The 13466-nt window shown below is 48.8% G+C and overlaps 1 protein-coding gene across 4 annotated transcripts in view; it reads left to right on the top strand.

The window, feature by feature from the left end:
• Nucleotides 1–3083: 3083 nt before the first annotated feature.
• B3GAT2 (beta-1,3-glucuronyltransferase 2) overlaps nucleotides 3084–13466 on the top strand; it is a 55438-nt gene continuing 45055 nt past the window's right edge. For 3 of the 4 annotated variants that reach the window (XR_011529842.1, XR_011529843.1, XM_070584889.1), the window contains exon 1: nucleotides 3084–3801. Coding sequence is in view for 2 of the 4 variants with exons in the window: in XM_070584889.1 (XP_070440990.1) it covers nucleotides 3217–3801 (585 nt within the window). In the remaining 2 variants the exon portion in view is untranslated. The remainder of the gene's footprint in view (nucleotides 3802–13466) is intronic. The other variant, XM_070584890.1, reaches the window with a different exon arrangement.

Here is a 13466-nt window from a genome sequence, read left to right as displayed (position 1 = left end):
ATGAATGTGAAACAATATGGCATATCCAGTCTTTGAAATAAATGTCACTTGGAAACATGTCATCCTTATTGCGAGACAAGCTGCACCTTGTATTGGGCGTAAATTGATTTCCTCTTTCTGCCTTTCCCTACCCCAAATTGAGAAGACTTTACCACACACACTAATGCCTCCCCGACAGGTGGGGCCTTATTTAGAGGGTTGTCAGTCCTGTCTAGAACGGATTTTATTTTATGTTCCTGTGTGATGACGATCCTGCAAGACCTCCTGGGTTAAGATCTTATTTTGAGGAAGTGTTATCTGTATGTAAATAACATTTATTGACTGCCTGCATAATGCCAGCTCCTCTGCAAAATACCTTACCTAACTTATCCTATTTGATCCTTACAACATTCCCAGGGAGTATGTACTACTAACTCCATTTTCTAGACGAGGAGACGGATGCTTTGACAGACTCACCGACTTTCTAACGTTGCTGAAGCAGCCTGGATGGGATTCAAACCCAGGTCTGCCTGCCTCGGAGAACCACGATGCCCGGAACAGAAGGCTGATTGAGGTAAACCTGGAGGCAAAGTCTGACCAAGGATAACGGAAAGGATGACATGACCTCCTTGATGCGGAGGTGCTGCCTAAGTGTTGTGTTATACGACACGTGTGAATTCTGGGCACCCGTTAATATCTCAAATCCCAAAATATGATTGATTTTGAAAGTGTGTCATCACTCAATAGCCCCGGTTGCTGGAGAAGAAGCAATTAAGAAATAGGTTTTATGGTAAAGTGAGAATAACCAAGAGTTCCCTACTAACGAGGCGATGCTTTTTATTTTTTATTTTTTTTGAGGAAGATTAGCCCTGAGCTAACTACTGCCAATCCTCCTATTTTTTGCTGAGGAAGACTGTCCCTGAGCGAAATTCCATGCCCATCTTCCTCCACTTTATATGTGGGACGCCTGCCACAGCATGGGTTAGCCAAGAGGTGCCATGTCCGCACCAGGGATCCGAACCAGCAACCTGCTCCACCGAGAAGCGGAACGTGCGCACTTAACCGCTGCGCCACCAGGCCGCCCTGAGGGGATGCTTTTTAATACAATTTGGTAACCACCTGGGATTTACCCAGCTAACCCACAGGGCTCCGCTCTTCAACTACGCACATCAAAAACTTCAAGAGGACTTAGGAGCCTTCAGTGATCTCGTCGGGCCGGGCGGGCGTGTGTGGCGCTTTCTAGGATTTAAGAAAAGCCTGCGCTGACCTCCCTCCCGCAAGACGCCCACTGCGATGTCCGCGGGCGCAGACCCGGCCGGACGGGCGCACGTTTGCCCGAGGCTGTGAGAGGGTCGAGGCCCACCAGGCTGGCCGAGAACAGCAGCGCGTGGCACGGGTTCGCCGTTTCCTGCGGTGGGGATGCGCTAACCTGCCGCGTTTGAAGTGTGCGTTCTGGGTGACCCAGGGAGGTGGGGACCCACGGCTGGCCCCGCCGAGGGGGGGGGGGCGGCGCATCACATCTACACACGTCTCTCTCAGCTTTCAGACTCGGCGGGAAGGCAGGGACCTTCACAGACCGACCAACGGGGGCCGGGGGTGGGGGGGGCTCGGGGTCGGAACGGCCGAGGGCACCCCCAGCCCCCAGCTCGCCATCGCCCGCCCTCAGAAGGCAAGCCTGAGCAGGACAGCCAGCCCAGGAAACGGGCTCGGAAATCACTGCCGCCGGCTGGGGGAAGGCTTTCCCGCGGCTCTGCCCGCGCCTCCCGGGACCGAGCGTGCGCGCGGCCCCTGCCTCCTCCGCGTGCTTTACAGACCCCGGGGCCTGGCGGCAGAGGCGCCCCATAGAAGAGTCCGCACTGGGCGCCAGCCGTGTGCTCGTGCCTGGCGGACGCTGTCCTCGGACGCTGTGAGCCGTGCGCACGCCCCGGGAGCGCAGCCCCGCGCGGTCCAGCCGTGTCCGAGTGATTCCCCCGCCGCGCGGGGACCCGCGTCCTGTGTCCACTTGGCCGCTTGCCACTGACCTCGAGGAACTCACTTTAAACTCTGAGCCTCGGCTTCCTCGTCCAGAAAATGAAAGTGATGCCACCTGCCAGGCCTCCTAGAAAGGGTCGTTGGGAGGGTCAAACGGAATAATGCCGATGGCGCGGACTCCGAGGGGCTGTGCCTCCAAATTACTGAGAAAAATAAGTTAAATGTGCTCGGCTGGAGTTGCAGGAATTTCCCCAATGGTCACACTGCAGCCGGGCAGCAATCGCACGGAGCGAGTCCTTCTCATGCGCATCTCGCAGGCCGAGCCCCGAGCGCGGCCCCTCGTCCCCGGCTCCACCGACTTGGACCTTTCGGGGACCCCGCTCTGCGGCCGCCGCTCGGCCCACCCCGCGCCGGGCTCCAGAGGGGTGTCCCGGCCCCTCCCACCTCCTCGCACCCCAACCCCAGGCTCCCGAGTTTTCCGCCCGGGAATGAGCTTTCCTGGCGGATCTCCAAAGACCGGGCAGCATTTGAGAAAGCTGCGCGCGCGGACCTCAGCGGACGAGCACCCCCTCTCGGAGGTCGCGCCTCCCCGCGGGGCCCCCTGCCCGCCTCCCCGGCCGTGCGGCCCCCTCCTTTCCCCTCCCGCCCGCAGCCGCGCCGCGGTCTCCCTCGGGGGGGCTGGGAGCACGCTGGAGTCTGCAGCGCCCCCGCCCCTCGCTCCTTCTTTCTTCCCGGCTTTGGGATCGCTGCCGGAGCGGGAGCGGCTCTGAGAGAAGCAGGACGGAGCGCAGGCTTGGCTGCGGCGCGCGCTCAGAGCTGGCACCAGCGCCCCGGGGTCCCCTCCCGGGACTCACCGCCCCCGCTAGGACGTGACCAAGGAGCCCTGGGCGCCTGCCTCCTGCCCTCGAAGGTGCCCCAGAGAGCGCATCGGGGCCCACGGCTGAGCACAGCGCCCGCAGCGCCGCGGGACCCGCACCGGCTCGCAGTCCTCGGGAAGAGCGCGGGCATCTCCGCCTTCCTGGGGTCGGCTCCACTCCGGGCCCGCAGCGCGCGCTGCACCGAGTCCGCTTGCCGCCGACCCGCCCCGTGGCCCCCGCTCCTCGGCACCTGCGCGGAGCCCCCGAGCCCGGCGCCCGGCCCGGCAGCGCCCCGACCCCGACCCCATGGAGAGCGCGCCGGCCGCCGCTTCCTGAGCCGTCCAAGCTGCAAGCTGGGTCCCCGGCTCGCTCCTCCTAGGACGTCCGAGAAACCGGCGGGGAGCGCGCCATGAAGTCCGTGCTGTTCAGCCGCTTCTTCATCCTGCTGCCCTGGATCCTGATCGTCATCATCATGCTCGACGTGGACACGCGCAGGCCCGCGCTCCCGCTCACCCCGCGCCCCTACTTCTCTCCCTACGCTGGGGGCCGCGGGGGCGCCCGACCCCCGCTCCGCAGGGGCGGCCCGGGGCGCGGCTCCGAGCGGCGCAACGAGTCCGGGCCGCCGCGCGCGCCGCCCCTGCCCACCATCTATGCCATCACGCCCACCTACAGCCGCCCGGTGCAGAAGGCAGAGCTGACGCGCCTGGCCAACACCTTTCGCCAGGTGGCGCAGCTGCACTGGATCCTGGTGGAGGACGCGGCGGCGCGCAGCGAGCTGGTGAGCCGCTTCCTGGCGCGCGCCGGGCTGCCCTGCACGCACCTGCACGTGCCCACGCCGCGGCGCTACAAGCGGCCCGGGCTGCCGCGCGCCACGGAGCAGCGCAACGCCGGCCTGGCCTGGCTGCGCCAGCGGCACCGGCACCAGCGCGCGCAGCCCGGCGTGCTCTTCTTCGCCGACGACGACAACACCTACAGTCTGGAGCTCTTCCAGGAGGTAGCGCCGCCCGCCGCGGGGCGGGAGGGGCCTCGCCGGGACGCCGGGAGGAGCTCCTCGGGGCTCCCGTAGCCCCCGCTGCCCCGGGGATGGAGGGCGGGCGAGAGGACCCCTGTGGCCCGAGGGAGTGAGGCTGGCCGAGGCTGTGCTGCCCCCGGGCCCCGAGGTCGGGCCGAGGGACAGCGCAGGGTGAGGAGCGACTGTGAGGGTGGAGCCCAGAGGTGGAGGGGCGGCGGCCAGGCGAGCTCGGGAGAGCGGGGGACCCTGCACAGGTGTGACTGAGTCCAGAGCCGCATGGGGAGGAAGATGCAGGTGGTGACTCAGAATCAGCCCAGAGACCTTTCTCTCGTCCAGCCCCCTGGCACGGAAATGGGTAGTAGTGACAACACCGACTTCCTGGGGGTCTTCCCTCCCTCTTCCCCCACCCTGCAAAGGCCCTTTCTGACTCCGAAGATGACCTCTTGTGCAAGGAAACCCTCTGGCAAATGAGTTGGGCTGTGCGGCCCGGTGGGTGTGTCTCTTCGCAGCCCGAGGCATCCCCCGGACTGCCGGTTCCTTTTCCGGACCTCTCCCGGGCCTCTCCTGCCCCGGCGCTCGCCCCGGTGCTTGCCGGCGGCCCGGCCGCTGAGGAGCGCTCCTCCCTCGCGTGCCCAGACCGGCGGAGAGGGGGGCCGGTGGTGTTTCTTGAGGCTGGTATTTTGCAGTCTGTGTTTCCTGCAAACGATACTGAGTTGCATGGTTTTGTCAGTTTTCTTCTTCCTCGTACACAAGTAGACCTTAAAAAAAGTGTTGGATTCTTTCACATCCCGTGCGACGGTCGCCTTCCTCTACCCCAAATTCCCGGGCCTCCTGCCTCCAAGACCCCGCCCCCCAGTAAAGTGGGCGGCCTGTGCGTCTAGTAATCATATAGACCCCACACCTGCATCCGAATATCCATGTGGCTTTCTTAACTCAGGGCCGAGGTTCTCTGTACCCTAACAGTTTAATTTTCCTGCCTACGTGGCTTTTAAAAATCCATTTCTTAAGGGCAGTCGCCCCTTCGTACGCATTCACCGCCTCCTTCTTTGTGTGTAAAAGGACCAGTAATTGCTCTCCATCTTTCCTTCTTCATACTTTCACCCTATGGGGCTTTCCTTCCCTGTTTTCGAGTAAGCTTGACGTTGTGTGGTATGGTCTTTGTTATTAGAGATTATAGGTGTCAAGATTAGAGACGTCCTCTGGTTTATTTAAGTTGGGCTTTTATTTTGATCCTGCTTATGTGCTCTTCACCCGAAAGATGTGGTTTGTATTCTGAAGGAAGGACCTTTGCGTTTCAGTACACCATAATTTTAAACCTCAAAGTTTCTTTCTTCTGCAACTTGGAAGCTGCCTTACCTGTGAAAATGTGCCTCCGTGAGAGTGAAGTAATGACGTCGTTGTTAGCTAACCTTTCCGCGGCGTGGGCCGTGAGGGGGTGTGGTTTCAGTGCGTTCCCCGCCGCCAGCCTGTTGGGGTGCTGTGTTAGAGGCATGGGGGAGCGGGCACTATGGGCAGTGAAACGGTCAGAACAGTGTCTGTCTTCAGTGCTTCCCAAACTGAAAGGAAGGCTTGGCGGTAGTGGATGTTAAGCAGCAAGAGAAGCATCCAGTAGGTTTTTTCTTTTTCTTTTTTTTCAGTGAGGAAGATTTGCCCTGAGCTAACATCTGTGCCAACCTTCCTCTACTTTTATGTGGGTCGTCTCCACAGCATGCCTGCCGAGTGGAGTAGGTCCATGCCCAGCATCCCAACGGGCAAACACAGGTGCCGAAGCCAGGATGTGGAACTTTAACCATTCGGCCAGGTTTTTTCATTGGTCCATAGGGGGAAAAAGAAAGAGAAAGAAGATGAAAGAAAGAAGAGAGGGTGAGAAGAAATACTATTGGCCAAAAGGAAACTAGGAAGGGAAAAACTTGCAAAACTTTGAAGACACTAAAGTAAACTTAAGAGCATATGCAACTCTTTTAGAGAGGCGTGCGGAGTATATAAAATACAGAACAGAAGGAAGTTTTTAAAATCATAATATGCATGGTACACTTAGAATTTAAATTCTGTAGTTCCTAGAGGTTCTTCCCAGACAGTAATTTTATGACTAGTCCCTTTCTCCACCACCATTCCTCCTCCCCACATGAGTGTTTTTGACAGAGTAGGCGTCTGTCACCAGCATACACGTTGATACATTCCATTTTTTACAACACATTCTTTTCCTTAGCAAGCAGTGTTTTCATAGAAAGCAGTACTGAACTCTCTAAAACGTCAGATAGTTGAATTTATGCATTCTTAGTCTTGTGCTTTGATGGGATGGTCTACCCTACACCCAGTCTAGGATTGATGATTCCATGTGGATTACAGTCCAGACATTGCTCTCTTGGAGAAAAGATAGGACCAGAAAAACCATCTGAAAACTGCAGCTCCTGGGGGAAGGGAAGATGCTGTAGGGCCGAGGCATAGGTCTCTTTGCATTGTGCACACACACACACACATTAGTTCTTAAGTAATTCTCAGTACTTAAGGAAAGAATGTCCTGGGGCCGGCCGGGGGCATAGTGGTTAAGTTCAAAGATTCCGCTTTGTCAGCTGGGGTTCCTGGGTTTGGATCCTGGGCACAGAGCTACACACTGCTCATCAAGCCATGCTGTGGCAGTGTCCCACAAATAAAACAGAGGAAGACTGGCACAGATGTTAGCTGAGGGCCAATCTTCCTCAAACACACACACAAATGTCCCAAGTCAGGCTTCATCTTTTGATCGTAGTGCATCTGATTTCCATGGTTGATGTTAAGTAGATGAGATAAAAGAGGAAAATGAACCAGGTACAAATTAGCTCCCTGAGCACTGGCGGCATAGGAAGGAAGGTAAAGATGAAAGGTCTCCAAATTAAATTAGAGGTGCAACAGGCGGTCCCTGTTCAGTTATCCCTCCCTGGTAACCGGAATGGCGCTTTCTTCTCCCGTACAGCTGACTAATTTTCAGCCTCCCCTTTCACCCGAGCTGTGCCACCAGAGAGAAATATTTGCGTTGAACAGTCCTGCTTCACAGCCACATCCTCCTGCAAATGGAGGTCGATGGGGGTGGCACCTGCAGACCCCGCCTTTGAGAAGGAGGTGGGCGGGGTTCAGGCTCAGGATCTCCAGGGCTCCTCCTGCTCTTCCTGCGGCCTGGGTGCGGTCTCGCCCTGTGGCACACGGGTGAGCCTGCCTGCCAGCGCACCCTATCCATCCAGCTCTCCGGAAAAGCTTATTTGCAGAGGATTTAAACTGCTTTAGGAAAAGCCACAACTGCAGATAAATGCGAGTCTGTAACTAGTCATATTTTCAATAACACTATTGATCAGGTTTCCGTTCTTTGTTAGAAAACCTTCCAAGCTTTCCTGAGTGTAAAGCTGCTGCCTTTCAGGTGAAGTTGCTTTCACCTAGGAAATCAATTGAATTGAAAGGTTAAAAAGTAGCACTTTTCAAGGAAGAAGAAAAAAACTTTAATGAGGTAAGACTGGAAGACAGGCTGACTCTAAGACACTAAAGGGGCCCACTGGGTTAATGAGACTGCATCTCGACGATGTCTCTGGCAAGGAGTGGACTAAAGAGGCCCTGTGTCTGGGTTTTGTGGTTGGTGCTGTTGAGCTGTCTGTGCTCCGGGCAGGTGGAGGGAACAAGGGTTAATTCTGTGGCTCCTTTTCTGAAGCGCTTATATCATTTATATGCTCCCCCTTTACGTGCAGCTTATTGGAGCCACAATCCAAAGGGAACTCAAATCTACAATGCTTGGCACTTCTCTCCCTGGGTCGTGAAGTCTATGTGTGTTTCCTGCAAGGAGACAAGAGATGCAGGTGCTTCTGTAGGGTGATTGTCTTTTCAAAGCAAAGAAACCTAGAAGATTCTCTTAGGTATAGTACAAAGAGACTATTTGACCTGAAATGTGCCCCTTGTATTTTATTTCTCTCCATCTAAAAGCATATTAATAGTCATGCCATAGGTCTAATAAAATGTGAGAATTCTGTAAAAATGTATATAGAAAACTACAGCCCATTTTCTGAGGCTGTCGATGTTAGAGCTACAAATGTTTTTACTCTCCCTAGGTGTACAGTACTTGAGTTATGACTAATTTTTACAGAATTTTCTTTGGAGACAAGCCGTTTTCATTTGGGATTTTGATATTTTAATGGACCAGAAATAACTGGTTTGGGTTTAAAAGACCTTCTCCCTTCTGCCCCTTCCTGTTGTCTTTTTCCATCATTCTTTGCCCTCCAGCTACTTTTCTCTGATTAGTCTTTCTCGTGAACAGACCTGGAGACGGCCGGGTTGTGGTTTGGTGCAGTGGCTGTGTGTCTTTTCACATTTAGACTGTTGTCCGCTGCTTCTTGGAGACCCTCTGGGGCGACTCCATTTTCTTCTGTCTGCTCCACTTGCCTCTAAATTACAAGCTGGTAAGTTTTCTCTTGTGTGAACAGTAATGGAATAGTAATTGCTTTAAGGCATACTACAAAAGTAAAATAGAACACCCAAAGTGAGCGGTCTTATTTATTAACTATTCCAGGTGGTATTTAGAGCTTTTTTTGTTACCGGATTCAATAATGCTCAGATGTGTCTATTCAAATATTTTGGACTCTGATGGAATATTTGCTCAGTCTGTACAAGTTAACACATTATTGTATATTTGATTTATGGTGCTGTTGAAATGTGAAATTTAAGTTTTGCATGGTTTTCAAAATCTCTCCCCAAAACATAAAATTGTTGTATCTGCCCACAGATAGATAGATAGGTAGGTGATAAGTAAGTAGGTTTAGAATAGATTTCCAATTTACAGATATGAACTAAGATAATCCATTGCACATACCTGATAATTTTCTTTTTAATTTTATTGAGGTCATAATAGTTTATAATATTGTGAAATTTCAGTTGTACATTATTATTTCTCAGTCACCATATATATGTGCCCCTTTCCCCTTATGCCCACGCCCCAACCCCCTTCCCCTCTGGTAACCACTAAACTGTTCTCTTTGTCCACGTGTTGGTTTATCTTCCTCATATGAGTGAAATCATGCAATATTTGTCTTTTTCTGTCTGGCTTATTTTGCTTAACATAACACCCTCAAGGTCCATCCATGTTGTTGCAAATGGGACAATTTTGTCTTTTTATGGCTGAGTAGTATTCCATTGTGTACATATTCCACATCTTCTTCATCCAATCATTGGTCGATGGGTACTTGGGTTGCTTCCACATCTCGGCTATTGTAAATAATGCTGCAATGAACAGGGGATGCATAAGTCTCTTTGGATTGTTGATTTCAAGTTCTTTAGATAAATACCTGGTAGTGGGGTAGCTAGGTGGTATGGTATTTCTATTTTTAATTTTTTGAGAAATCTCCATACTGTTTTCCATACTGGCTGTACCAGTTTGCATTCCCACCAGCAGTGGATGAGGGTTCCCTTTTCTCCACATCCTCTCCAAAATTTGTTATTTTTTGTCTTGGTGATTATAGCCATTCTAATGAGTGTAAAGTGATATCTCAGTGTAGTTTTGATTTGCATTCCCTGATGATTAGTGATGTTGAACATCATTTCATGTGCCTATTGGCCATCTGTATATCTTCTTTGGAAAAATGTCTGTTCAGATCCTTTGCCCATTTTTTGATTTGTTTGTCTTTTTGTTGTTGAGTTATGTGAGTTCTTTATATGTTTTGGAGATTAACCCCTTGTCAGATATACGATTTGCAAATATTTTTCTCCCAGTTGGTGGGTTGTCTTTTCATTTTGTTCATAGTTTCCTTTGCCTTGCAGGAGCTCTTTAGTCTGATGAAATTCCACTTGTTTATCTTTTCTTTTGTTTCTCTTGTCCAAGTAGACATGGTATTCTAAAACTGATGTCAAAGAGTCTACTGCCTCTATTTTCTTTTAGGAGCTTTGTGGTTTCATGTCTTACCTTCAAGTCATTGATCCATTTTGAGTTAATTTTTGTGTATGGTGAAAGATAATGGTCTACTTTCATTCTTTTGTAGGAGGCTGTCCAGTTTTCCCAACACCATTTATTAAAGAGACTTTCCTTTCTCCATTTTATGTTCTTAGCTCCTTTGTTGAAGATTAGCTCTCAGTAAGTGTGTGGTTTTATTTCTGGGCTTTCAGTTCTGTTCCATTGATCTGTGTGCCTGTTTTTGTATCGGTACCATGCTGTTTTGATTACTATAGCTTTGTAGTATATTTTGAAGTCGGGGATTGTGATGCCTCAAGCTTTGTTCTTTTTTCCTCAGGATTGCTCTGGCTATTCAGGGTCTTTTGTTGCCCCATATGAATTTTAAGATTATTTGTTCTGTTTCCATGAAGAATGTCATTGGGATTCTGATTGGGATTGCGTTGAGTCTGTAGATTGCTTTGGGTAGTAGGGACATTTTAACTATATTTATTCTTCCAATCCATGTGCATAGAATATTTTTCCATTTCTGTATGTCATCATCGACTTCTTTCAATAATGTCTTACAGTTTTCATTGTAGAGGTCTTTCGCCTCCTTGGTTAGATTTATTCCTAGATATTTTATTCTTTTTGTTGTGATTATAAATGGGATTGTATTCTTTTTTTTTTTTTTTTTGATGAAGATTAGCCCTGAGTTAACTGTTGCCAATCCTCCTCTTTTTTCTGAGGAAGACTGGCCCTGAGCTAACATCCGTGCCCATCTTCTTCTACTTTATAAGTGGGACGCCTCCCACAGCATGGCTTGCCAAGAGGTGTCATGTCCGCACCCGGGATCCGAACTGGCGAACCCCAGGCTGCCGAAGTGGGACATGCGCGCTTAACCGCTGTGCCACTGGGCCGGCCCCAAGGGATTGTATTATTGAGTTCTCTTTCTGTTAGCTGGTTGTTAGAGTACAGAAATGCAACTGATTTTTGTAAGTTGACTTTGTACCCTGCCACTTTGCTCTAGTTGTTGATTACTTCTAGAAGCTTTGTGATGGATTTTTTAGGGTTTTCTATATATAAGATCATGTCATCTGCAGACAGTGAGAGTTTCACTTCTTGATTGTGTATTTGGATTCCATATATTTCTTTTTCCTGCCTAATTTCTCTGGCCAAAACCTCCAGTACTATGTTAAATAAGAGTGGTGAGAGTGGGCACCCTTGTCTTGTTCCTGTTTTCAGAGGGATGGCTTTCAGTTTTTCCCCATTGAGTATGGTGTTGGCTGTGGGTTTGTCATATGTGGCCTTATTATGTTGAGGTACTTTCCTTCTATCCTCATTTTATTGAGAGTTTTTATCATAAATGGATGTTGGATCTTGTCATAATGTCTTCAAGGTTTAGCTACATGGTAGCATGTATTAAAATTTCTTTCTTTTTAAGGCTGAATAATATTCCATTGTATGTATATTCCACATTTTACCTTTCGCCTGGTGAAGGATACTTGGATTGTTTCCACGGTTTGGCTGTTGTGAATGCTGCTGAACGTTGTGAACGTGGGTGTACAAATATCTGTTGAGTTTCTGCTTTCAATTCTTATATGTGTGTATATACAGAAGTGGAGTTGCTGGGTCATGGGGTAGTTCTATGTTTAATTTTGGGGGTAACCACCATACTGTTTTCCACAGTGGCTGTACCATTTTATATTCCCACCAACGGAGCACAAGGGTTTCAGTTGTGCCACATCCTCTCCAACACTCGTTATTTTCTGGTTTTGATAATAGTGTGAAGTGGTATCTTATTGTGGTTTTGATTTGCATTTCCCTAATGATTAGTGATGTTGAGCATCTTTTCATGTACCTGTTGGTCGTTTGTATATATTTTTGTGGAAATGTCTATTCATGTCCTTTGCCCATTTTCAAATTGAGTTATTTGTTTTTGTTGAGTTTTAAGAGTTCTTCATATATTCTGGATATTAATCATGAATCAGATATGTGATTTGCAAATATTTTCTCCCATTCTGAGGGCTGCCTTTTTATTCTGTTGATAGTGTCCTCTGATGCCCTAAAGTTTTTAATTGTGATGAAGTTCAATTATTTTTTTCTTGTTGCTTCTGGTTTTGGTGTCGTATCCAAGGAAACATTGCCAAATTCAATGTCATGAAACTTTTCCCCTTTTAATAGTTGCATAATTAGCTCTTATGTTTAGTAATTAAGGTGGGTCCCTTTTGAATTAATTTTTGTACGTAGTATTAGGTGAGGTTTCAACTTCATTCTTTTGCATGTGAATGTCCTATTTTCCCAGCACCATTTGTTGAAAAGACTGTCCTTTCCCCATTAGATGGTCTTGGCACCCTTGTTGAAAATCATTTGACTACGTACATGAGGGTTTATTTCTGGGCTCTCTGTCCTATTCATTGGCCTATATGTTTGTCTTTATGCCAACACCACACTGCTTTGATTCCTGTTGCTTTGCAGTAAGTTTTAGAGTGAGGAAGTGTGAGTCCTCCAACTTGGTTCTTTTTTAAGATTGTTTGGGCTGTCTGCGGTCCCTTGAGATTTCATATGAATTTTAGGATGGATGTTTTTCTCTTTCTGCAAAAGATGTCATTGGGATTTTGATAGGGGTTGCATTAAATTTGCAGATTGCTTTGGATAGTGTTTCATTCTGACCGTATTAAATCTTTAAATCCATGAACATGGAATGCCATTCCACTTATTGGTGTCTTCCTTAACTTCTTTCAGCAATGTTTTATAGTTTTCACTGTACACATATTTTGCTTTCTTAGGTTTATTGTTAATTATTTTCTTTTTGATGCTACCTGTTAGGTTTTATTAATTTAGTTTTGGTCTCTCTCCCATATCTGAAAAATATCATCATATACTACCAATAGAACTAAAAAATCCAGGACTGAGGGAAACTTTGGCTACACAGAGCAACATAAATAGATCTTAAAAATATGGTACAGCATAGAAAAATGGGAGGGGGGGAGGAATCTGTTCCACAAAGCCATTTATGTACATTTAAAATACTGCACACAAAGTGTTATGCATTTCACAAGGACACACAAATAAAGTAATTCTCCGTTTTCTGGTTGTGTTCCTAGGACGGTGGTCTCTGGTGAGACATTTCCAGGCATGATTTTAAATGACTTGGCTTTTGTTCATGTTCATGATCCCACATGCATGAGAGACTAAACTTCTAAATCCTGAAACACAGAAGGAAGAGCATCCCTTATTCCAGGCCTGAGTGTGTAGCGTTTACATGGTGTAGTTTTTCCTGGAAAGATAGGTGTCTTGTTTCTTAATCACCTGAGAAAGGGTTTGCCTGGTGACAGGTCCCATGGTCTAAGCCACGGTCGGAGAATCTCTGCCCTGAGCAATACGTGGTGATGGTGATGGTGGTGGCAGTGATGGCAGCAGACACTGATACTGTGTTTATTTATGTACCTGTGTTACCTCATTCAATCCTCAAAACAACCCTATGGTACCGTAGTGTTACTATACCCATTTCCATATGTGGGAACAGCACAGAGAGCCTTGCTAACTTGCCCAAGACCACACAGCTAACTAGTGGTGGAGTTGAGATTTGAGTGCTGGGGTCAGGCTCACAGATCCAGCTTTTCACTTGCTTTATCTCTAATTCATTAATTCTTTTGTTTTATTTTGCTCTTTTATTGCCTTCCTTCTTTGTTTTTTATTTAATTTTCTCTTCTTTTTTTGGTTTATTGAGATAAAAACTTAGCTCCTTGATTTTTCTACTTTTCTT

Source organism: Equus przewalskii, chromosome 19, assembly GCF_037783145.1.
Source record: "Equus przewalskii isolate Varuska chromosome 19, EquPr2, whole genome shotgun sequence".
NCBI classification, from domain to species: Eukaryota; Metazoa; Chordata; class Mammalia; order Perissodactyla; family Equidae; genus Equus; species Equus przewalskii.
This window is presented reverse-complemented; position numbering and strand designations above follow the sequence as displayed.